This window comes from Protopterus annectens, chromosome 10.part0 (assembly GCF_019279795.1).
Source record: "Protopterus annectens isolate FY-2018-M chromosome 10.part0, PAN1.0, whole genome shotgun sequence".
Lineage (NCBI taxonomy): Eukaryota > Metazoa > Chordata > Ceratodontiformes > Protopteridae > Protopterus > Protopterus annectens.
Genome location: NC_056744.1, coordinates 1,436,764,351 through 1,436,790,943, shown reverse-complemented (window position 1 = coordinate 1,436,790,943; position 26,593 = coordinate 1,436,764,351). Strand labels below are relative to the sequence as shown.

The 26,593-nt window shown below is 45.3% G+C and overlaps 1 protein-coding gene across 3 annotated transcripts in view; it reads left to right on the top strand.

Annotated features, from left to right (window-relative positions):
• GPSM2 (G protein signaling modulator 2) overlaps positions 1-26,593 on the top strand; it is a 1,691,855-nt gene that overhangs the window by 1,398,377 nt on the left and 266,885 nt on the right. For 2 of the 3 annotated variants that reach the window (XM_044086064.1, XM_044086062.1), the window contains one exon: positions 3,629-3,736. The exons of the other annotated variant lie outside the window; for it this stretch is intronic. In XM_044086064.1, the coding sequence (XP_043941999.1) occupies positions 3,629-3,736 (108 nt within the window). The remainder of the gene's footprint in view (positions 1-3,628; positions 3,737-26,593) is intronic. 3 annotated transcript variants of the gene reach the window in all.

Genomic DNA, 26,593 nt, shown 5'->3' with positions numbered 1-26,593 from the left:
TTCTAGCCATTGTGACAGAGGCATTGTAGAATGTGTCTCCTAGTGTTTCCCTTCCTAGATGACTGACTCCTGATGGACCTGATGGTCCAGCTACAGTTGCAGATCGTGAGGGAGGAAGAGTCACTGTAAATTGGACAAAGACTCCCTGATTACTTTGCATGTGTTTCCCTTCTTAAGGTTTGAGTTCGATGCTCTCTAATTCTATCCATTCATGCCCGACAACTCAACAAATAACAGATCTGATGTCCAGTATGATGAGTCATTTAAATCCAAGCCTCAAGTTTTGCACTTCTTTTGGTCTAGTGGCAGTTGGGTTCTTTATAATTCCTTTGGCCTTTTCTTGGATGAGGGTGTTACACAGGATGAAATGAAGTGGCTGACAAGTCATTGTACTCTCATGAATCTTCTAGTAACATAGTCCTGTTGCTGCAGTCTGCTGTTGTGGACCATCCCTACTAATGTAAGTGGTATCTTTGCTTATACTGCTGACCCAGTTGCAGTTCTGATGAAGATGCTTCACTGGTGGTTGGTAGCCCATCTGAGGAGTTTAGTGCACAGCAAATTGAGCTCTTGGGAAGAGAGTTGCACATAAATCTGCTTTGTTTCATTTTTTTCTCACTTTTGAGCTCTGAAGAAAGGTAGTTAAAACCCAGGTCCAGCCTGCTTAGTTTGGATAGCTAGGTCTTATTATAAAGTTTAAATAAGCAAGCCAGGATGTACTGTAGCCCTGTTACAGAACGAAGTGGTGGGTCTGATAGTGGGCCATTAATTAGCACATTATTCTATGAGCCGTTCATATCCTGGTGGAAGTTAATATCGTATTGGATTGAGTTGGCCACAGTTCCAACTCTCTTTGGGAGAGTAGTATAAGAGCAGCTTGCAAGGAGAATGTGGTTCACCTAGTTCTGCTGTGTTTTTTTTTTTTTTTGGTTTGGCATGGGAAAAATCAGTGTGGACATAATCTTCTCTCAAAAGAAGAGGAGAATCCTTTACATCTTTTTGCCTTTCCTTCGATTCTGAGACACAGCCCCATCACTTGACCTCCCAGTTCCAATTTGTTCATTCAGTGCTGGGGCCACTAATTGAACCCTGGTTGTCAAGGAAGCTGACAAATGTGTTGAAGGGTTTTGATTCATTTCTGACTAGAAGAAAATAATATGGATAATGTTGGTTTTGTATACTTCAGAAAATGTTTGTGCCCTGTATAAGAGGTAGTATTTGGGGTGGCAGCAGTTGTGCAGCGGTTAGCATTGCCGCCTCACAGCAAGAGGTTCTCCGGTTCGATCCTCGGCTGGGGTGACATGCAGACTCTGCATGTCCTCCCTGTGGTCACATGGGTTTCATCCCACAGACATGCTGTAGGTGGATTTGACACTCTACATTGGCCCTAGGTGTGAGTGTGTGCATGTGTGTGCCTTCTGTAGAAGGTTGGACGCCGGGCTGGCAACTTGACACCGTAAAACTCCACTGCCAGTCATGAGCGGACAGGTAATCCGCTGTGGCGACCCCTAACCGGGAAAAGCCGAAAGAAGAAGATAAGAGGTAGTCTTTGACTGCTGGTAAAGCTGGTCATTGAGAGAACTTTTTTTATGCTACTTCAGGAGTGATTTCTTTAGATATCTACTTTTATATTCAGTACCTCACGCAAGTGTACTTTCTTCATTAAATTTTCTTGTACTGTTTTAAGTGCTACTGTTGAACCTTTTTGTGAGAAAAGCTTATTGAATGAACATTTTACAGTGCTGTAGAGTACAGTGAGTAGGATCTTTTTCATTTGGGGTAGTGTTGTGACCCTAGAATGATTTTGCTTCCAGAGGTGGAGGGGTGTCACCAGAGTGCATGTTTACTTGAATCATCACTTCAGTTGTCTGCTGCTAAAAACTTGAGTTGCATAGCAGGGACTTGGAACAGTGTTTACAGTATATTTGCTGAGTGATTCAAATCAGAGCTCAGTATAGTGAGGTAGACATCACAAAGTAATAAACTGCTGTAAAACATAACTGTTGGCAGTTTATATAGACTGATCAAAGAAAACAAATGTTTGGAATATGTAAGTATGCAAGGCAGTTTTGAACATGTTCCTTAGAAGGAATGAGTGGTTGGAACTGAAGTCCTACAGCAAATTTACTAAAGATATTGATGACCTAGATACAGGAAGTGACATCTTATCACGGAAAATGCATCACATTGGGAAACTTCTGTCGAGATTATCTGGAAATCCCTCAGTGTTAGAACACAGCTAGTGTACTTGGTACCACTGTAAAAAGGAGTGCATGTGTTATTTTGTGCACTTAATAGCTGATTCACCTCACTTATACACAGAATACAGTTTCTGAAGGTTGTTCTTACTTCCTTTTGTGGACTTGATGCATATCTTTTTTAGCTTCACAGCTGGAAAGCAAACAGACTTTAGACTAGGCACAGTTTCAAGAAGCCATCAATGTGTATGACATTCCATGTACAATGCATAACAGATGTGTGGAAATCCATTTCTTTCATTGTATAAAGGGTGTTGTACCAACCTACTGGGGATTTAGAAATGTTAAAATTATAGAATACATTCAGGTGCACAGGGAAAACAAATCCCTCTTGCATTGGAATATGGGACTTGAGGGGGTGTTTCCATGCAAATGAAAAGATTGTAATGCAGTGCTTCATATGAATTCTAGTTCCAGTTTAATACTGTAGGGATCAAACTGCCATTGTGGAGGTCGGTGATAAGTCACCATTTTCTTTAGTTCCCATCGCATTTTGGGGAAAAAAGACACCACGGTGAAAGTTTTAATTTATTTTCCTAAAATGTACGCCAACATTCACTTAATGGATGTCTGAATCCATCTTCCACCTGTGAACAGATGGAAGGTTGTACAACCATATCTGTTCCATGAACCGTCAGTCTCCGGTCAGATATGATAATGTTACAGAATTAGGTTCAAGATAGAAAACAGTGAAACTGGACATTAGATAATGCAATAAACTTATTCTACTGTGTTGTAGAGCTTCATCTTCTAACTGAATTAACTTCAAATTCTCTGTATCTGCATTTTTTGATAAAATTTAAAAAAAAAAAAAAAAAAAAAAGTTCTAAGGTTGAATAATCCTACATGTGCACTGAATGAATTCTACAAAGTCTCCACTAAGACTTGCCAGACCCACCTTCTGTTTTAATAGGTGATCTGCAAGAACAAGGTTTGATTTATGAATCTGTTAAATCCAGTTGATGTGTGCAAAGTTTAATTTTTCTGTTAAGTTATGCCGTTTAGAACTTGCTACTGCTTTGTACAGTAATTGAAGAAATTTCAGGTCTTGGAAATTCCTTTCATTCCACCTTCAAGGAAGGTGTGACGTAACATGCACAGGGAAAGTGTTTATTTTGAATCATTGCTTACATATTGGTAGACAGCTTAAAAATTCAGAAGTATTTTTAAAAGGAGTTGCTAGAAATGACCCTTAGGACTCAAATACTGAGCATTTGGGTTGCTTCTGTGATCAGATGTATGAAGGATTAGTTCTTTTTGCTGTTTTAATATAGTTGATAAGCTTAGAGTAATTGGTGTTTTTTTCAGTAGGGAACGTGTCTGATGAAATTTGAGTTTTAGATTGACTCCAGGAAATTTTTCTTTTCCAGTACTATCTTAGGAAATGGCGACGGATACGAGATCAACATTGGTCTCTCCCTGGTTCTGTAAGGTGGCCACAGTCGTGGCACCAGGGAGATGTGACGAAGGTTGAAAAGGTAAATTTCAGTACCTGTCACTTCTGCTTCTAATGATTTAATGGAAAATAATCGTGGTAGGTCTTAGCAAAGGAGATGAGACTGCTTGATGAAGTTAAGGATGTTTTAAGCATACCTTTAAGTCCAGCCTGTTATATTTTTATTAATAGTAGAGTAGCTTACCTCATCCTGTGCCAGATTAAAATATGTCTATAAACTTATTTTTAGACTAAGGATTTTGATTGTTTTGAGTGACAGGTGAAGATTAAGTGGATTAGTTTATCAAGTATTTCTTAACTGTCATAAATGTATCAATAAAATGGGGAATAGGTGATTTTTCTGACAGTAACTTGGATTTTTTTTGGGGGGGGGTGCAATTTGAATGAAAAACGTGTTCATCAAAGGTGGTTGCTACGGGTTCATATTACATGATCGAACGCTAGAAATAGTCAGTGATATATTATCGAACCGATAATATCCATGAAACCACAAATTTTTGAAGGAACAGATCAGCAATTTTTTCCCAGGAGAAAAAAATTTGCTGATCCAAAAAAAAAAAAAAAAAAAAAAATGTACAGGCATCATAAAGTGAAGGGCTCCCCCCCCCCCCCCACCTTAAATGTACCAACTCCGAGATCACACCACAGTGAAGAAAACAGCAAAGTCTGGAGAATGTCCCAGCAAATTTTTTCCCTGGATAAAAAAATGATCCGTTCCTTCGATATTCTGTGGTTTCGTGCATTTCGGTTCGACAAATGAGCGCTATTTCTAGTGTTCGACCATGTAATAGGAACCCGGTTGATACAACATGAGGATTTTTCCTTACTCCCAAAATTATAACAGCACCAGCATTGATTATATTAACAGAGATTTAGTTTCAGGGGCACTACGCTGTTCCTGGGAGAGGTGGTAGTTTGTCTTCCCCTCCGCCAACAGAATGTCTTAGGGCATCAAGACATCAAGGACTAGCATAGTAACCTTATGTTGTAATTGTCTCTGTCAATATTACTGCAGCAGTTTAAAAAATGAAGACAAGAACTCTGTTAGGACAAGTGAATAATATTCTAAGAAACATAATTCCAATGTTCACTATGGAAACACATTCTCAGCAGAGAATGATTGATGCTCTTCATATTGATTGCTACTGTGGTAGCCTTAGCTATATAGGTTATATCCTGTCAAGACTGTAACAACCAGCCAGCTTCCAAGGCTTCAGAGCATGCTGTATGCACCCAAACTGCCAAGCAGCTTGAACTGAGCTGACTAAAAGACAAGTTTGGGATTGAAGTCCTTCAGAAGTTTACTGCCACCAAAGAGTATGCTTCCCTGAGGCTTTGGAGGATCAGCTGTTAACTTGTGCTTTTCTTTGCTGGGTAGTTGAGTTCCCTTTGGAGAAGATGCTTTCTATTTTCTTAAAATTTGTTAAAGTTTTTTATTACCTTCCAGTTCTGGAAAGTTATTTTTAAAGCTAGAGATATCGTTATTTAATGGAATGTTTCAAGACTGTAACACTTTTAAACAGGGCACTCACTTTTTTTCTGTCAGTTTAAAAGTACCATAAACTAACTGAAAACACATTTTCTAAGGAGAAATTGTGTTTAGTTTTCTATTGTGGGGCTGCCGTGGTGTTTTTATTTTCTTTCAAAAATGTAATTTTTGTGGACTGGTAGTTTTACCAGCATTTACTGCTTGTCTTCCATGGGAAAGAGCTCCATTTTCGGCTTGGCCATGGAACAGACTATTAGTCCCATGGTCTGTCCTTCCAGCCACAGAAAGAAAAAGCTAAGCAACCAGCCTTAACCACCACAGTAAGCTAGCAATTTGCCTCAGCCGCAGGTGGGGTGATTCTGCTGTGGCCATTTGTTGTACCTCAGACCACTCATCTTTTACATCGGATACTTCTGGTGTAGCACCTAGAGCCACCATGAGCTGGTGGTTAGCCACATCCTCTGCGGCTTTTGGAGTTCCCCTCACTAGGTAAGGGGGAGCTACTGTTGTTGGTCCTGGGGGGGAGGGAACAGGTATGTTCTCCCTGCTGTGTCAGAATACTGTGCCCATCCTTAGTGAAACATTTGCTGACATTAGTAAAACTGATGGCCCCATTTTTCCTGTCAAGGAACGGGAAAACCAAGCATGTATCTACTCCTCCACAAATTTATTTGGATAGGAGTAGTTTACTGGGACTGGCTCAGGGTTTAATTCAGGCTGTTGATCTGTCTTACGGTAAAAGAAAGAGGGATTCCTCTTTATCTGGAAGACTCAAGATTCTGAACCTAAACAGCAAGATGCAGGGAAGGATTCAGGGTTTTGTCCTCAGATTTCTCATTCAGACTCAGAACAGAGCTCAGATGTTCATCGTGCATACAGCTGCAGTCATACCAGATGGGTTCTCCTGCCGTCAGGCGGGTCCTCGGTCGGCCGAATTCCAACGTCTAGGTCCGGCGTCAGTTTTTGTCGCTTCTTCCCTGACATCAGTGTGACAGGGGTATAAAAGAACCAGCCGACGCCATTTTCTTCAGTCTTTTTTGCCGCGCGGTGCCCGAAGCAGAAGCAGAAGCAGTTCGCAAGTGCCGGTCGGCCAGCTCCTGAGATTACAAAAAATTTGGAACTGAAGTCTTCTTAAAAGCTAAGTACCCTATTGGGGAAACTTTTTTTGCCTCAGACCGATGTCAGACAAAGTTAATAATTGTATTTCTTGTGGGAAGCAAATACCGCATAAGGATTTCCATTCCCTCTGTATACCTTGTTTAGGCCCAGACCACGACGTCTCGGTCTGTCGCTTTTGTGCTACATTCAACAAACGCACTATTAAGCGTCAGGCGGAGTTTGCCCAGCATTATTTTGGGAAAGCATTTAACTATACTATGTCGTCGGATACTCCGACTCTGGTTTTGTCTAAAAAATGCAAAGACAAGGACTGACACTCGAGGACCACGACCTCTACCGACACCACGCCAAAGCCGACTACACGTGGTCCGGTTCTCAGCGAGGCGCCTACGCAGCCCCTGATTACCGACGACACATCTTTGGCAGTGTCTCCTGTACCCGAGGTCGCAGGCTCCTCGGCCCACACCCTGACTACAGATACCGAAGCCACGCTTGGCATTGAAACACAGAATGTGGACAGGTCCACCTCCACTCAAGGTGTCTTCAGACCTTCCTCTTCTTTCTCCATCATGGCTTTCACCAAGTTTAAAGCTACCATGCACCCTAAGAGACCAGCTACATAGGGCCCATCTCCAGGCCCCATGCCTAAGAGCCAGATGCTTAAAATGGCTGAGGATTTAATTACTCTAATCAGAGGTTCTCAGCCACCTCCGGACAAAAGACCCAGAGTGGAAGAGGATTCCCCCTCTTCTGATCAGGGCTCCATTATTTCAGAGCACTTTGATTATCAGGAACAGTCTTACTCTCCTTTTGAAGACTCTAGTGCAGAGGAATCTATTCCTTCTGTATCCCCCCCTGAGGATTACTCATTTGGTGAAACTCTGCATACCTTAAGGGAACACTTCCACTGGGAAGGCCAGGATTATTCAGATTCCAAGAAAAGGCTCAGGGAATTTCTTTTGTTACCCCAGCACAGGCCTCTGGCTATACCTCCTGTCCTGGACATCCTAGATGATGTTTACTCGGAGGTCTGCCTTAACCCGGACTCTCTCCCTCCAGCTCCAGTTAAGCCTGACAGGTACTACAGGGTTCCTGACTCACACCAATTTCTATACAAAAGCCATGCTGCTGACCTAGAAACCATCACACAGGGGCCCAAGGGAGTTGAGGCCTCCATTGCCAAAAACCCATTGCCTTCCGAGAGAGATTCTAGATCCTTAGAAAGGTGGGGAAAAAAGGTATATACCTCGGCTACCTTATTCATGAGGGCCTTAAACTGTCAGTTTCATATGCTAAAATACCAACAGTTTCTGTTATCTCAATTGAAAACTAAATTGTCACAACCTGAACAACCAGACATGAAGGAGTTGCAGGATTTGATGCATAGTGCAGAACAAGTGGGTAAACATACCTTACAATGTGGTTTTGATGCTCTAGAGGCCTCATGTAGAGCTGCTGTTACAGGCTCAGTCATACATAGGCATGCCTGGCTCAAGGAACAAGCCTTGCCTGATCATGTCAAAGCTAAATTATTAGACGCCCCTCTTCAAAAGGATGTACTATTTGGGGCAAATGCTGAGGAAGTATTACGGAAAATGGAGGAAAAGGCTAAATCAATGCAAACTGTGAAAGAATTTCTTCAGGTTCAACCCCCACGTTTTAGTAGAAATTGGCCTTCCAAAAACTGGTCCTTTCCTGCCACAGACAGACCCCAATGAGGCAGATACAGGCGCCCGAGGGGCAGAGGACAAACACAAGGCTCGTACAGAGGCAGACAATGGCAAGCTCCTACACAAAGAGGTGGTGAGGGCAACTCGCAATCTTTCAGAAAGCAAAACCAATGACTTTCCCCTCTGCATGCCAACCAGGTCTCAAATGGCAGCTCCCTTAGGAGGAAAGCTGGCACTATTCTCAAAAAATTGGCATATTGTCACAAAGGACAAATGGCTCCTGAACATTATAAACAGAGGCTACAAATTCCATTTTCATACCCTTCCAAAAATGAAAGGCATGCCAAACCTGCCACACAACCAAAGGGCAGAGGCACAAAAGCAAATTTCAGATCTTATAAACATGAAAGCAATTCAAGAGGTACCTACGCACGAACAAGGTCAAGGATTTTATTCCAGGCTATTTCTGGTGCCAAGGAAGGGCAAAGATTGGAGACCTATTTTGGATCTTTCATCCTAAACACATTCCTACTCGTACCAAAATTCAAGATGCTCACTCTACAGCAACTTCTTCCTATGCTGGGCAAGGAGTCTTGGCTGGTAACATTGGACCTCAAGGAGGCATACCTGCATGTCTCAATCAGACAAAATTGCAGAAGATACCTCAGATTTCTTGCAGGTTCAACACATTATCAATTCTCTGCATTGCCCTTTGGTTTATCTACTGCGCCCAGAGTATTCACGAAATGCCTGGCATCAGTAATTGCCTACTGCAGACTTCAAGGGATACAAATATACCCTTATTTGGACGACTGCCTGATCCAAGCGGACAGCAAGCACATTCTTCTGAAACATCTGGCTTATGTAATAATGTTATTAAACTCTCTAGGATACACAGTCAACAAAGAGAAATCAAGACTAATACCCTCTCGGAAGATAATTTTCCTGGGTGCCAATTTGGACACAAACACCCAGATGGGCCTACCTCACGCCAGAGAAGCAGGGGCAACTAATTCAGTATTTCAGAACACTGGCAAATTGCACCAGGCTGACTGCAAGGAAAATCCTGCAGGCTCTGGGATTCATGGCATCTTGCATCTTACTAATCCCATGTGCAAAGCTGCATATGAGAAAACTACAATGGTACCTAAAAAACATATGGTCTCAACACAGCCACAGTTTGGAAACAATGATACCACTAATTCCATGTCTGCAAAAGGAATTTCTGTGGTGGGCTCAAGCATGCCAAACAAACACAGGTCTTCCATTCAGCAGGCCTCAAGCAGATCAAGTCATCACAACAGACGCCTCTGACTACGGCTGGGGGGCACACATGACAGACCGGTGCATTCAGGGCAAATGGACCCAAAAAGAAAAGCACCTTCACATCAATCAAAAAGAAATGCTAGCAGTGATAAATGCTATTACAGCCTTCAAGGACCTTCTACAACCAGGTCAGCTATTGATAAGAACAGACAACACCACTGTTATGTGGTACATAAACAAGCAGGGAGGAACACATTCTTATCCCCTATGCAGACTGGCCAAGTCACTTTGGAACATGGCCATGGACTTACAAATGGAACTACAAGCACAGTACTTGCCAGGCAAGGAAAACACGCTGGCAGACAACCTAAGCAGGAACATGACAGATCCACACGAATGGAAGTTGCATCCAAAAGTTTTACAGAAATAATCCAAGAATGGGGAAGGCCAGACATAGATCTCTTTGCCTCCCACAAAAATCATCAATTGACAAAATTCTGCTCAAGGATCTTCCATCCAAAGGCCTGGAGAGTGGACGCTCTCTCTTTCAGTTGGACATCAATGACAGTTTATGCCTTCCCACCTCTTCCTCTGCTGCCCAAAGTCCTATTGAAGACCAGAGCAGACAGACCAAAGATGATCCTCATTGCTCCGGACTGGCCAAGGCAACACTGGTACCCACTACTAAGGAGCCTGACGCATTCCCCACCATGGACCCTGCCTCTAATCCCTCTTCTTCTGACTCGGCACAGCTTCAAAACTCTTCACAGTCAGCTGAAGACACTCAAGTCTAGCCGCATGGAAGATTCCTTAGCATCACAGCAGGCCCTGCTCTCCAAGGAGGTGCAAGCTTACTCTGCAAAATGGAAACGTTTTTGTGTTTGGAATGAGAAAAAGGGCCAGTGCCCTGGAAAACTGAATTTACCTCAAATACTGCAATATTTGGCCGAGCTGCTAAGCAGTGGACTTTCGTTTTCCTCCATCAAAATCCATGCCTCAGCCATTTCTGCAGAATACAACACTGATCCACCTTTATTCTCTCACCCTCTATTAAGACAGTTCCTCAGAGGGGCTAAGAATTTAAGACCTCCAAGAAAACAGCTAATACCCGCTTGGGATCTTAATTTCATTCTGGAAAAACTGACTTTGCCCCCTTTTGAACCAGCTGCCTCATCAGATTTACAATTTTTGTCCTGGAAAACAGCTTTCCTTCTGGCTATCACTTCAGCTCGTAGAGTTTCAGAACTACAGGCTCTTATGGCTGTCCAGCCTTTCATCATCTTCCATCAGGACAGAGTTTCATTACGTACCAACCCGTCCTTTATGCCTAAAGTGGTATCCAGGGTAGCATTAAATCAGGCCATACATTTACCTACTTTTTATCCTAATCCTCAAAACTAAGGTGAGAGATTACTGCATTCCTTGGACATCCACAGACAACTGCGTTATTATTTGGACAGAACAAAGCCTTTCAGAAAATCAGAACAGCTTTTTGTGGCCTATGCGGTAGGAGCTCAAGGAAAGTCAATATCCAAACAGACAATCTCAAAATGGATAGCCCACTGCATACGCTTTTGCTGTTCCTTTCATGGCAAAACTGTACCTACAGGCATTAGAACTCATTCCACCAGGGCCACAGCCACCTCTGCAGCCTTCCTCAGAGGAGTTCCTACCAAGGATATTTTAGAAGCAGCCACTTGGAGTTCTGTGCATACCTTCTCTAAGCACTACAACCTACCATTATACTCCAAGTCTAGAGCAGGCTTTGCCACTGCAGTCTTGCAGGGCATTTTGGCTCCTCCTAGCTCCACCTAGTGCCTACCACCCCTTTCTTAGCTTTGGGATTCTACCCATCTGTTATGACTGCAGCTGTATGCACGATGAACATAGTACAGTTTTGTACCTACCATAAATGTAGATGTTAGAGTGCTAATACAGCTGCAGTCCAGGTTTTCCGCCCACCTTCCCCTCTAGAGGTATTCTTTTATGGCGTATTTGCTTGCAACTACTGTTTTTTGATTATATTGCATTATTACATTATTTTATGTATTGCCTTCCTTCTGGGGGCACCTGACATCTGGGGCAAGAAAGACTGAAGAAAATGGCGTCAGCTGGTTCTTTTATACCCCTGTCGCACTGACATCAGGGAAGAAGCGACGACAACCGACGCCGGACCTAGACTTTGGAAATCGGCCGACCGAGGACCCGCCTGACGGCAGGAGAAACCCATCTGTTATGACTGCAGCTGTATTAGCACTCGAACATCTACATTTATGGTAGGTACAAAACTGTATTTTTCTGATTCTCTGTGTGTGTGTGTAGGGGGTCTCTTTCTCAGAGACTATTGCTAGAATGCCCCAGTGTTTTCAGTGGGAGAACACTGAGGTTTCTCAGTCCCTCACAAACTATTATGAGTTGTTACAGAAGGATTTTCTGAAATCTCCACCCATTCCTCCTCTTGCCTGTGCATTAGAGGATGTGTGTGCTTTACTGCCTGCATTTTTCCTGATGGTAAGCCAGCTGTCTCTTAAAAAGCAAATCGGATATATAAGACTCCTTAGTCTTTTAAATTTGTATACTGTCCCCTGACCCATCAGCTGCAGCCTTAGTTGATTCCACTGCTGCCAAGCACTTTTCCAATCATATGGATTCTAATAAGGTTGGGAAATTGATAGATATGGGAAGAAGTGTATAGATATGGGAAAAATTGTATCTGATGCTATCTGTGTCATTATTGATCATGTATGGGTCTTGGATCTGACCTGGGATCCAAACTGCCAACTTAAATGATAGCTCCTGAGCTCAAGCTCCTCCCCTGTCCAAGATCCCGTGCTGCCAATAACCCTCAGATCTCGGTTGCCATGATTTCGGTTGGACGCGTTTCCCACAGCTCAAGTCTTTAGTTATAGAGAATTACCTTTTTCTCTATTTTTTTAAGGGCTTTTCCTTTCTCACCTATTTTCCTTCTGCTATCTACTGGTTAGTTTCCCTCCCTCACAGTAGTGCTTTAGGCTATTCTTTTGTTCCCCTCCCCGGGTTCCTGCCCTTTTATGCTCCCGGATCCCTTGGGTAGGTTTACTCTCTAGCCCTTTCTTCCCTTTATGTACCTTGCCCCCACCCCCTTTTTGTCCTGTGCTGTATGCAGGTGGTGGGTATTTGGTGTGTAATGGTGTATGTTAATGATGTCTGAGAAGTCCACAGGGTTTAAAAGGTGCTCCTTGTGCAGTTGAAAAATGCCCCATTCCGACACGCACGAGGAGTGTGTTTATTGTCTGGGAGAGACACATCTGGAGGTTGAATGCGACGTTTGTGCTGGATTCAACCCAAGGGCTCTCCTGGAATGCAGGAAAAAACTCCTGCTTAAAGGGCTTACCAGAAGGGGTTCTTTTGTCTCTGGTTCCCCTTCTAAGCTCTCCCCGGATCCTAAAAGGAAGTCTTCTTCCTCTAGGGATTCTCCCGCCAAAAAGCCAAGGCTCTCGGATCGCAGTTCCCCTGATCCAAGTCCAGCCTCTTTGGCTTCAGATCAGGGCTCTTCTGCTCTGAGAGCCCTGGTTCCTTCTGTCACATCCGAGACCTCAGACCTTTGGAGGTCTTCGGATTCTACCCATCCCAGACCGCCCTCTGCTCCGACCCAAGCATGAGATCCATCAGTGGCACCATCCACTTCCTCAGATCCAAGCCGACCCTATGATCCAATGTTTTTTTTGGCTCCGATAGTAATTGAGAGCTCCCCCTCCAGTTCCAAGAGATGAGATCCGAGGCATTCAAGTAGGTCCCCCTCTCAAGACCGCAGGCCGTCAGCTAGGTTGGGCCATTTCTCAGTCTTTTCCCAATCCACCAGGAGTCTGGATAGGATGTTGAAGTGCTTTCTCAAAGCCCAAATCGAATTGGGCTTGTCATCCCCTACTCACTTGCCAAGGGGATCTTTTCCATCCACGGGATTCCTCTTTCCTCGGCCCACCCATCCGGACTTAGACCTCCAGGATCAGAGCATTCCGAGTGAGAGGTCAGCAGTGTCAGGTATGTCTTCCTTTCCTACACCATCAGGATGTTCGTGTTTCACTGTTGCAGTCATTACACTTGGGTTATCCTGCTGGCAGGATACCCGCAGTTGGCCTGAATTTCAAAGTCCTGGTCTGGCGTCTGTTGCTGTCACCTCTTCCCTGACGTCAGTGTGCCAGGGGTATAAACGATGCAGCTGACGCCATTTTCTTCAGTCTTTCTTGCTGCGTGGTGCCCGAAGCAAAAGCAGTTTGCAAGTGCCGGTCGGCCGACTCCTGAGATTTTCGAAATTGAATTTTAGATCCGAAGTCTTAAATAAAGCTAAGTATCCTGTTGGGGAAACTTTTTTCTTGCTCCAGACCAATGTCAGAAAAAGTTAACAATTGTATTTCTTGTGGGAAACAAATACCTCATAAGGATTTTCATTCTTACTGTATACCTTGCCTAGGCCCTGACCACGACGTTGCTAGCTGTCGGTTTTGTGCTAGATTTAACCAACGCACTATTAAGCCTCGGTACGATTTTGCCTTTCATTACTTTGACCGAAGGTTTAATTATATAGTGCCATCAGAACAGCCGATGACCGGAGTTCATAAAAAGCGCAAGGAAAAAGAAAAGAACAGGCATCCGAGGTCCAAAACCGACGACGAGGCTAGTCACCGGTTCTCAGTAAGGCTCTTTCGCAGCCCCTAACATCTGCTACCTCAGAGCCACAGGCCACTTCCGACTCCCACGTGGAGGCAACTAGGCCTCTGGATACTCAAGGTACTGGACCTTTGGAAACTATTCCCTCAGATGGGTCCAGAGCTGCTGAGCAGGCATCGGCTTCTGAGGGTGTTTTCAGACCTACACAGTTATATATCAAACCAACCTCAGCTTCCAAGGCAAAGACTAAAACAGCCTTAACGCCAAATAAACAAGTACAGCATTCTCCTGGACGGACTTCCATGCCTAAGAAACAGATGCTTAAAATGGCCAAAGACCTAATTACTTTGATCAGGGGTTCCCATCCCCCTCCTGATAAGAACATAAAAATATCCAATGAATGGGAGCCAAGAAAATAAATAACCCACAGCCGGCAGACACTAGAGATTCGAACAACCTGTGTCACTGCACAAAAAAAGTGGAGCCCAATAGAAATAGAATAAAAAGTTTATTCCTCAAAACAAAAACACGTAGTGTTAAGCTCTTTCACTCAGTAAATACCGAGCTTCCTCAGACTGCCGTCACATCTGTTAAATACATTCAAGAAGTCACCTGACTCATTTATTCTCCTGATAAGAGGCCTAGGCAAGACGCTGAATATGACTCTTCTGATCAGGTTTCCATTTCCTCTGACTCCTCTTCAGAACAGGGATACTGTCTTCCTCCCTATGAGGATTCTGATGCTGAAGAATCTATTCCTTCAGCTTCTCCTCCTGAGGACTATTCTTTTGGGAAAACCTTGCATACCTTGAGGGAGCATTTTCACTGGGAGAGCCAAGATTACTCAGAATCCAAGAAAAGGCTCAGAGATTTTCTTTTACTGCCTCAGCACAGACCTCTTGCTATTCCACCTGTACTAGACATTGTAGATGTATTTTCAGAGTCCGGCCTGTCTCCTGACTCTTTACCCCCTGCACCCATTAAGCCTGACAGGTACTACAGGGTTCCAGATTCACATAAATTTCTATATAAAAACCCGGCTGCTGACCCAGAAACTATATCTCAGGGTCCCAAAGGGGTCAAGGATTCCACTGCAAAAAACCCTGTCCCCTCTGATAGGGATTCTAGAGCACTGGACAGATGGGGGAAAAAAGTTTACACCTCTGCTACCTTGGCTGTAAGGGCTTTAAATTGTCAGTTTATATGCTTAAATATCAGCAATACTTAATGTCACTGCTAAAACAAAAAATGTTGACAAATTCTGAATGTTCTAAAAACAAGGAAATGCAGGATTTATTGCATGCAGCTGAACATGTGGGAAAGCAAACTTTGCAATGTGGTTTTGATTCACTGGAGGCCTCTTGCAGGGCCGCTGTTACAGGCTCTGACATTAGAAGGTATGCTTGATTAAAGGAACAGAATTTGCCTGATCATGTTAAAGCAAAATTATTGGATGTTGCATTACAGCATGATACTTTGTTTGGTGTTAAGGCAGAAGAGTTGTTAAAGAAAATGGAGGATAAAGCGAAATCTATGCAGACAGTAAAGGATTTTTTTACAGGTACAGCCACCCAGATTTAGCAGGAACTGGCCTTGGTCCTTTCCAGTGTCAGACAGGCCACAAAAAGGCAGATACAGATGCCCTAGAGGCAGATCTCAGCCTTAAGGCTCATACAGGCCTAAACAATGGGGTGCTTCTACCTCCAAAATCGGAGAAGACAAATCACAGCCATGTAGGAAGCAGTCCAAATGATTTTCCACTGCCAATGCCAAGCACTTACCTCTTGGCAGCATCCTTAGGGGGAAAGCTAGCACTTTTTTCACAAAATTGGCACATGATCACCCAGGACAAACGGGTTTTGAATATAGCTTCTCAGGACTACAGGTTCCACTTTCACAGCCTTCCAAAGACAAAAGGTATGCCAGACCTGCCACACAACCAATGGGCAGAGGCACAAAAGCAAATTTAATCTCTCATGGACATGAGAACTATTCAGCGAGTACCACAGCAAGAGCAGGGACAATGATTTTTACTCAAGACTTTTCTTGGTACCCAGAAAGGACAAAGCCTGGAGACCAGTACTGGACCTGTCTATTCTAAACACTTTTCTGGATGTTCCAAAATTCAAAATGTTGACACTACAGCATATTCTGCCCATGCTGGGCAAGAAGGCTTTGCTCATAACTTTGGACCTCCAAGAGGCATACCTGCGTGTCCCAATCAGACAATCTTGCAGAAGATACCTCAGATTCATAGCTGGCTCAATGCACTACCAATTCTCTGCACTGCTCTTTGGCTTATCTACTGCACCTAGGGTCTTGACAAAATGCCTGGCACCCGTAATTTCATTTTGTAGACAGAGGAATTCATATATACCCCTACTTGGACGACTGCCTCATTCAAGCAGAGCGCAAGGACATTCTACTGAAGCATCTGGCGTTTGTAAAAAGATTACTAATTTGCCTAGGGTACACAGTAAACAAAAAGAAATCAAAACTAGTATCCTCTCAAGAGATAATATTCCTAGGTGCAAGTTTAAATACAACTGCCCAGATGGCTTATCTCACGCCAGACAAAGGCAACTGACTTCTTACTTCGAAAAGATGGCAACAAAGACCCAGTTACCTGCAAGAAAAATTCTGCAGGCTTTGGGCTTCATGGCATCCTGCATTCTGCTAACTCCATATGCAAGACTGCATACGAGGAAGCTACAATGGTATCTAAAAAGTGTTTGGACTCAGCATTGCCACAGCCTGGAAACATTAATTACCCTCATTCCTTGCCCTGCAACAGGAGTTTCGATGGTGGGCACTGGCCTGTCACCACAACAAGGGACAGCCATTCACTTTACCCACAGCTAGGCAGAAACTAACAACAGATGCATCGGATTATGCTTGGGTGGCCCACATGGCAGGAAAATGTATTCAGGGCACGTGGCCCGCAAGCCAAATGCATCTTCATATCAATCAAAAAGAGATGCTAGCTGTACAGTATGCCCTGACAGCCTTCAAGGACCTACTCCATCCAGGACAATTGCTGATAAAGATGGACAATACTACAGTCATGTGGTACATAAGCAAGGGGGCACATATTCCTACCCCCTCTTCAGACAAGCCATGACTTTGTGGAACACAGCATTGACTTATCAACTAAGCAAGCACAATTCCTGCCAGGAAAGACAAATACTCTGGCAGACTAACTAAGCAGAAACCTCATGGACTCTCATGAGTGGAAACTAGATCCACAAGTCTTCAGCATGATAACAAGGAAATGGGGATGCCCAGACATAGATCTATTTGCCTCCCCCTCACAACTGCCAACTACAGAGATTCTGCACAAGGACTTATCACAAACAAGCATGGAAGGTGGATGCTCTATCATTCAGCTGGAAAACCCTTACAGTATATGCCTTTCCTCCACTGCCTCTTCTCCCCAAGGTACTCCTAAAGGTCAGACAAGAGAAGCCAAAAATTATACTGATTGCCCCACACTGGCCACGCCAGCACTGGTGTCCAATCCTAAAGAGCTTGTCTCAAGGCCCAGCCTGGACTTTACCTCAAATTCCTCATCTACTGACCCAACAAAACAATCAGATCCTGCGCAGCCAACTCAGAACCCTAAATCTGGCTGCATGGCGGATAATATAACCACTCAGAACACACCTCTCTTTAAAGCAGTTATGGATGTTATTTTGGAGGCCAGGAGGCCCAGCACCAGAAAATCTTATGCAGAAAAATGGAAGAGATTCTGTGCGTGGAACCAGGCACAAGGAATTGACACGCCTGTTCCAAATAATCGTCAGATTTTACAATACCTAACTGAGATGCTGGGCAAAGGCCTATCCTTCTCATCAATTAAGATCCATGCCTCTGCCATTTCAGCTCATTAAAATACGGAACCACCTATTTTTTCAAATCCACTGCTAAGGCAGTACCTCAGAGGGGCCAAAAGCATAAGACCTCCAAGGAGAGCACAGATACCTACATGGGACCTCAATTTTGTCTTGGAAAAGCTCACACTGCCTCCTTTTGAGCCAGCCAATACAGCCGAGATAAAATTCTTATCATGGAAAACAGCTCTGCTCCTAGCAATAACTTCAGCAAGAAGAGTCTCAGAGTTACAGGCATTAACGGCTGTGGAACCTTTTATTATTTTCCATCCAGACAGGGTTTCTCTAAGGACGAACCCAACATTTATGCCCAAGGTAGTGTCCAGTGTGGCTCTTAACCAAACCATTCATTTGCCTACTTTTTTCCAAACCCACAGAATAAAGGGGAGAGACTTCTGCATTCTTTGGACATACACATACAGCTACGCTTCTACTTGGACAAAACTAAAGCTTTCAGAAAGACTGAGCAACTTTTAGTGGCGTATGCTGCAGGATCACAAGGAAAGGCAATTTCAAAGCAGACTATTTCAAAATGGATAGGCCACTGCATTCGTTTCTGCTGTTCACAACATGGCAAATCAGTGCCTAAGGGCATTAGGCCACATTCAACCAGAGCAGCAGACACTTCAGCAGCCTTCCTCAGAGGAGTACCAACCAAGGATATTTTGGAGGCTACAACTTGGACTTCAGTGCATACTTTTACAAAGCACTGCCACTTATCTCTATACTCCAAATCCAGAGCAGGCTTTGCCACTGCAGTTCTGCAAGGCCTCATAGCCACTCCTAGTTCTATTTAGGCCCAGCCACCCAACCTCAGCTTTGGGATTCAACCCAAGTGTAATGACTGCAACAGTGAAACATGATGAACATAGTACAGTTGTGTACCTACCATAAATGTAGATGTTCAAGTGTATTCACTGTTGCAGTCCAGGTTACCCTCCCACCATCCCCCTTTCATTGCTGGGACTTATCTGTACTTCTCTGTTCTATACAACCTATGTGATGTGTTTGCTTGTAGATGAAGGTAATGTTTATGTTAGTGCATGCTTTTTTATAAGCTGAATTTTTTTAGCTTATCCTTTTGGGGGCACCTGACATCTGGGGCAAGAAAAACTGAAGAAAATGGCGTCTGCTGCATCCTTTATACCCCTGGCGCACTGACGTCAGGGAAGAGGCGACAGCAACCGACGCTGGACCAGGACTTTGGAATTCAGGCCGACTGCAGGTAGCCTGCCAGCAGGATAACCCAAGTGTAATGACTGCAACAGTGAATACACTCGAACATCTACATTTATGGTAGGTACACAACTGTACTTTCCCTGGCAGGCTTGGTTTCAACTCCCTCAGGCATCCTCGAGATCCTTAGAGAGAGGCAGTTGGTCTTCCGCCTCCCCGTCTTCAGTGATCTTCAGTGCAGTGGAGGCCACCTCTCGAGCGGTGGGGCATGGGCATTGCCATCAGGTGCCACACCTGGCTTCGCCTTTGCGGGTTTGAAGAACCCTTTAAGGTGTCCTTTACTAACGCTCCTTTTGATGGGTCAATTTTGTTTGGCTCTTCTATCATAGAGACCTTAACCCGTAGTGAGCGGGAAATAGACTCTGTCCGCAGCTGGGAATCAAGTTTTCTACACCCCAACGATCCTTTTTTAAAATCAGAGGGGTAGTAAGAAACTGTGGATGTTATGTATTCCAATCTCGCCTACATTCTTACCCTTGGGTTCGGAGCCGAATATCGGCTCAGACTCGGCCATACCTTTTTAGCTCGAAGTCTTTCTCTTGGCTGGGCTAAGATGGTATCCCTTGCTGCACTGCTCTCTTTCCCCAGATCTCGTTTGCCGCTCGTGTAGCTCGGACGTGGTCTTGCTCTTGGCTGTGGCTAAATACCCTTTTTCTTCTTTATCAGAGAAGTTTTTTTGCAAAAAATGCTATTTTATTAGCTATTGTGTGTGGTGTTGTCTGTATTGCGGAAAGGCTGTGTTTTTGATTGCTTTTTCTGTGGTATCCCACTAGCTGTTTCCAAAAGGCTAGGCCCGTTTCAGTTAGAGGACCTAGTCTGTCCCCTTGCTTTCCTTGTGTTATAAAAATTTCCCGGGACTAAAACCGTTTAAATTAAAGGAGTAAATCCTTCCCCACTTTGTGTCTGAGGATCATTTAACTTAGACATCTTGTGGTATTCTGTTTGTTGTAGGCTTTTTCCCGCCTTGTGACTGTTTGACCATTGGTCTATTTATTCAGTGGTTAATTGTTGTTGGTTAACTATGTCCAAAGATACTAAGGAGCACAAGCCCTCAGGCTTCAAGAAATGTTGTAGGTGCAGTTTGTGTCCATTACCGATGGACAACTCTGTGTGTGTGTATTGTCTGGGAGCGATTCATCTCCAGGAGTCGTGCAGTTTCTGTTATGCCTTTAGTCCGCAAGTTCTTCAGGAAAGGAAGAATACATTGATTTTGAAGGGACTTCTGAAACCCTCCTTTGAGGAGGGTCTGGAGAGTGCTTTCAGCTCTAAGGCAAAATCCTCAAAAACAAAAAAGAGATCTCCAGCTCCATCAGTCTCCTCAGAGCCACCAGAGAAAATAGCAGTCTGCTTTGACATCCTCGGCTCCATTGTCCTCTGGGCCGCAGGAAGTGTCATTTGTTATGGAACCTGCTTCAGCTCCAATCTTCTTGGAATCTGTTCGGAGCCAATCGCCTAGCATTAGGCCAGTATCCCCTTCTCGCAGGTCCCCTTCAGAGAGGAGGTCTCGATCACCTTCTCTATCCTCCAAATCTTCCAGGACCTTATCAGATATGGACGTCGATAGAGTGGTGCAGAGACTTCTTCAGTCACCGGTACTGGCAGAATTGTTCTCAGCTCTGACCCAGTCTGCTCCGGAGCCGGTCCCTCAACCTGCTTCGATTCTTCCTCCGAGCACCTCAGTTTTCGGAGCCGGAGTGCTCAGCTCAGTGTGATGTCCCTAGGTCGGTTCCGACAGCCCCTCCTGGCATATCAGTGCCGACGTCGGCTCCAACCTCGTCGGCACCGTCCACAGGGTTCAGGACTCAGGATTCTTCAGTCGGGCCCGAGGGAGAGACTTCAGGACACCTCTCGGCTCCTAGTCTCTCTCTCGGTGCTTCGGCGTGGGGAAGTCTGACTCCTGTCTTGGCTTCAGAGGCTGGTCGTTTTTCGGACTCGGGAGGACCAGCCTTCGAGGCCATGCGGAGCGCGCTGGCCAGGTCGTCAGCGGCATCATGCGGGTCAGTCATTCTGTCCCATATAACTGGTGCAGGTCTCTGATCACCATCTATCTCTAGACAGCGGAGCCCCAAGGCCTCAGGGTACCCCCACGAGTGGTCCCCACATTTCTGAGGGCCCCTCAGAGTTTTTGCCTGAGGAGCCACCCAGAAAGAAGACATGCAAGAGGAAGCACATAGATTCCCAGGATGAGTCTCTCACATCAGACACCGACCTCGAGGAATCGGAGTGGTCCCATAAGTCATCCTCTGAGGATGTTTCGTTCTCTGACATCCTAGAGATTTTGAAACAAAGAGGTGACTGGCCATCCAAAGCTCCCTCTGTGGAGGAGTCTGTCTTCCTGAAGGCCTTTGGTGCTCAGCCCTCCGCCTCCTGGGTATCTCCACCCTTCGAGCTTCTGGATTTGCTTTGTCAAAGGGTGTAGGAAGCCTCTGACTCTGTGGAGCCAGTCCCCAGGAGACCCAGTAAATTTTTGTCTGCTCCTCCTGATAAGGAATTTCTGTCCAAGGGAGTCCCTGTGGATGCCAGGGTGGTGGCAGCTGCCACCCAGAAGGAATTAGCTGAGACTTCTTCCACTATCCATCCCCCTAACAAGGAGTCTAGGACCATAGACTCATACGGGAAGCGTACGTTTTCTTCAGCGACCTTTTCCTTACGGTCACTGAATTACTTATCACACTTTGCACGGCTCCAGAGAGATCTCCTGAAGGAGCTTGGAGATACTCTCACGGATAATGTTTCTGAGGCGATAGCCCAGACAGTCAACACTCAGATGTCCACCCTCAATTCCATTACAAACTCCTCCATGAGGCTAATCTCCTATGCAGCCGAGGGGTGAGTAGGGCAGCAAGTTCAGGAGTTGCTCTTAGGAGGCAGGCCTGGATGCGCCTTTGAAATTTCGCGGAGGCCTTAAAGTCTTCATTCACCGACGCCCCTTTTGATGGTTCCACTTTATTCAGAACCAAGGTGAAAGACACTCTGACTAGGTGTGAGCAGGAGGGGAAAACTCTGTCTGCCATAGGAATCAGTTTTTTCCCTTCCATCTAGGCCTTATCCCAAGGCCCAGAGGGGTGGCAAAATGTGGTTCAGGAAATCACAGAGGTTTTTTTTCCTGGTGCACAAGGTAAGACCCCCTCCAGAGGCAGGGGGAGGGGGTGGTTATTCAGGGAGATGCCGCCCTAGGAGCAGAGGAGGCCCCCGCAACTTGGGAGACAGCGATTCCTTTCGTGGTTCTCCCTACCGCCGCTCCTGATGGGAGGCCCGACTGTGCATTTCCTGAGCCAGTCGGGGGTTGAATCTCATTATACCCGGAGGCCTGGCAAGACATCACCCAGGACCAATGGGTTCTACGAATAATTTCCAGAAGATATGTCATCCCTTTCTCGTCAAATCCCCCTCCAGTTAAGAAAATCCCGGATGTTTCACCCAGTCAAAGGGATTACGCAGCTTCAGAAGTTTCAAAGCTGCTAGAAAAAGCAGCCATCCAATATGTCTCCTCAGACAAGATCGGATTAGGGACTTACTCCAGATTCTTTTTGGTGCCGAAAAGGACAGGGGACCTGAGACCCATATTGGATCTCAGTCAATTGAACACCCACGTGCAAAAGTCCAAGTTCCGAATGGTCACATTGCAGTCTATTCTCCCATTGTTGGGAAAAGAAGTGTGGATGTGCTCCATCGACCTCAAGGATGCTTACTACCACATAAAGATGGACAGGGCATCCAGAAGTCAACTGCACTTCTGGCTGGGAGCCAGTCATTTTCAGTTTTGAGCCCTGCCCTTTGGTCTCACCACAGCCTCCAGGGTGTTTACCAAATGCATGGCAGTGGTGACTGCTCACTTGAGACGTCAGGGATTCCAAGTGTTTCCGTATCTGGACGACTGGCTCCTTACTGCCACCACCAGGCATCTACTACTTCAGACCAGGGACGCTACTATCAACCTATGTCACCAGTTGGGCATCACATTGAACTGGGAAAAATCTGCCTTGTTGCCCTCACAGCGTGTCATTTTTATACGCGCTGTACTAGACACCGTCCTCATGCGGGCGTTTCTACCACAGGAAAGAATCAGAGTCCTACATCAACAGGTTTACGCCTTGTTCCCTCTGAGAAGAGCAAAGGCAAGATGGGTCCTCCAGCTGTTGGGACAATGGCTGCTACGATTTTGTTAGTCCCTCTGGCAAGGTTACATATGAGGCTCCTTCAGTGGCTACTCTTTGCCCAGTGGTCTCTTCAACGTCTTCCACTTTCTCACCCTGTTCTACTCACAGACAGGTGCAAACAGGATGTCAGTTGGTGGCTTTGCACCGACAACCTGAATGCAGGGCATGCCCTTCATTCCTGCGCCCCCTATTGCCACGGTGACCACGGATGCCTCCCAGATGGGGTGGGGGGATTATCTAGGTAGGACAGTCCAAAGCACGTGGCAAGAGCACGAGATGCATCTGCATATCAATGTCCTGGAGATGAGAGCTGTGTTACTAGCGTTGCAAGCACTTCATATCTTTCTTCCTCTCGGGACTATTGCAATCCACTCCGACAATATGTCAGTGGTGTGGTATCTGAACAAGCAGGGAGGAGCCAAGTCGTATCCCCTTTGCAGAGAGGCCATGCGAGTGTGGCAGTGGGCAGTGCCTTCCCAACATTTTCTAGTGGCAACGCACCTTCCGGGGAAGTCCAATGTGATCACAGACAGGTTAAGCAGAGCTATTCTGATGCCTTACGAGTGGTCCCTAAACTGTCAAGTTGCGGAGCAGATCTTCCGCAGGTGGGGTCAGCCTTGCTGCAACCTTTTTGCCAGTCCCCTCAATGCCAAATGCAGCAGCTACTTCACACTGATCCCCCCACAGGGGGGAGTCACCCAGGGATGCCGTAGTCCACAATTGGCCCTCCGGTCTACTATATGCCTTCCCTCCGGTCCCCTCGCTGTCAAAGGTTATTCAGAAAGCGCCGTGATTCTGATTGCCCCACACTGGCCTCATCAAATTTGGTTCCCCTTTCTCCATCCCTATCTCATGGACACTCCTTGGATTCTGGACCCACAACCAGACTTACTGACGCACATGTCAGGGCAGCTCCATCCCTCTCTTCGGACCCTCCGGTTGACAGACTGGCTACTCCACTTCCGTCATTAGTTAGGCTTCATCAATTTTCGCCAGAGGTGGTTCATATTTTATCTTCCTCTCATAAGCCCTCGACCAGGAAGCTTTATTACAGCAAATGGAAGAGCTTTTCAATCTGGGCACATGCCAAAAAGATTGACCCTTACACAGCTCCAATTTCGTCTGTATTGGAGTTCTTGTCTCTGCTCTTTAACCAGGGTTCAGCGGCCGCAACCATTAAAGTCCAATTGGCGGCGATTTCTACCTTTCATGTCGCAGACGAGCCTAGTCTGATGGCACATAGACTCTGTAATGCTTTCCTGAAGGGCACTTTGTTACTTCGTCCTCCAGTATCAGAACTTGTTATGCCTTAGGATTTAAACTTTGTTCTACAGGGTCTTACTTCACCCCCCCTTTGAGCCTGCAGCCACTTGCGATGTAAAATTCTTAACTTGGAAGACTGTCTTTTTGGTAGCCATCACCTCAGCCAGACGCATTTTGGAGCTTCATGCTTTATCAATCAAACACCCCTATTTGATTTTTCATAATGACAGGATTTCTCTCAGACCGAACCCCTCCTTTCTTCCCAAAGTAGTGTCATTCAGTAACCTTTACCAATCTATTGAATTGCCAATGTTTTTTCCCCAGTTCTCAAACAAGGCAGAATTCAAATTTCATCAATTGGATGTGTACAGACAATTACGTTTTTATTTGCACAGAACGAAAGACCTCAGAAAATCTGATCAGTTGTTTCATTTTCGGAAAACAGAATTGGGTCTCCTGTTTCCAAAGTCACGTTGTCCAGGTGGATTTCCAGTTGTATTTCTTTAATTTATTCCTCAGGGGAAAAGATTTATCGTTCCGGGTGAAGGCTCACTCTATTCGGTCTGTATCTACATCTACAGCTTTTCAGGCCAGATTGTCGATGGATGATATTTGTGCTGCGGCTGCTTGGGCATCTCCTCACACTTTTGTTACTCATTACAAGTTAGATGTGGTATCTAGGGGCAGGTCTTCCTTTGGTTCCACAGTGCTCAGGAGTATTTTCCACTGAGCCTCCCAGGATTTAGGTGCTGGGGGTCGCTGTCCCACGGGTAAGAATGTAGGCGAAATTGGACTACATAACATCAAGAAGTTATGTACTCACCATAACGTTTGATGTATGTAGTCTATCTCGCCTCACATTCTTACTTACCCCCCCCCCTCCCCCATCCTGGAGGATCTGGAGGTTAGGTCTGGTTTCAGAGCTCCTTTCATTTTTGGTTTGTTCTTCCTTTCCTTAGGTGGTGTTATGCATGGAGAATGAGTGCTGGTACCCACAGCAAACCAGATCTGGGGATAGAGAGCAGTGCAGCATGGGCTACCATCTTATCCCAGCCAATAGAAAGACTTCGAGCTAAAAAAGTATGGCCGAGTCGGAGCCGACATTTGGCTCCGAACCCACGGGTAAGAATGTGAGGCGAGATGGACTACATACATTGAATGTTATGGTGAGTACATAACTTATTTTTTCCGCATGTCTCAGTCTTCCTTCCAGGATGCTCCTCAGGAATCCTCTTCTTCCAGCCGGGGATGGGGATTTGATAACAGATGCCACCCTAGAGGCAGAGGGGTCCCGCAGAGCCAGGGGTCCCAGGAGTCCTTCTCAGAGAAGCCATTTCAGCACTCCTGTAGGACTGCCCTGGTGTCCTGCCCTGGAGGCAGTCAGGAGTTGACTCTCCCTACATCCACTAGCCTGGATAGGTATTATCTCAGATCAGTGGGTGTTAAACATCATTTCCAGGGGTTACTTCATAGTCCATTTACGTCTTTGGGTAGTCACCATAACTGGGCATCTATATTGTTCATTTTCATTCTTTCTCACTTTCTCTCCCATTCATCCCCCATCCTTAAATCTTCTGGAGAAACCTGTTGGATTGTGTTCTGGAACTTAGTATTTGGGGTTTTGAGGCTTTCCTTTTTCTGTCAGTTATTCCTGCCTCTGTCTAGCTGTTACGGGTCTTATGGCAACAAACTCAGTCTGAGGTAATGGGAATGGACTAAGGCATCATGGGTAGAGGGAAGAGCTCAAGAATCATATCCAAAGTCTGGAGTATAAGGCTAAGTTGGATCCAAGAATCAGATCTGAACCCATGTGTTGAAGAATGAGAATGGACAACACAGATGCCTCATTATGGTGGGTACATAATTTTTAATTACAGAGGGCAGTAGGAGGAAATTCTTCCTTTCCAGGGGGTCATTCCTCATCTTGCAGATCAGGCTCTTTTTCTGTCTGTTCTTCATCACATGCTGTCCCAAGGAGTGATAGAACTAGCTCCTCCTTCCTAGGTGGGGAAGTGGTTTTATTTCAAGGATGTTCCTAGTGCCAAAGAAAGAAAATGCCTTGAGACCGGTTCTGGATCTTTCTATCCAAAGCCTGTTTAAGATGGTACCCAAATTCAAAATGTTGTCATTTCACAACCT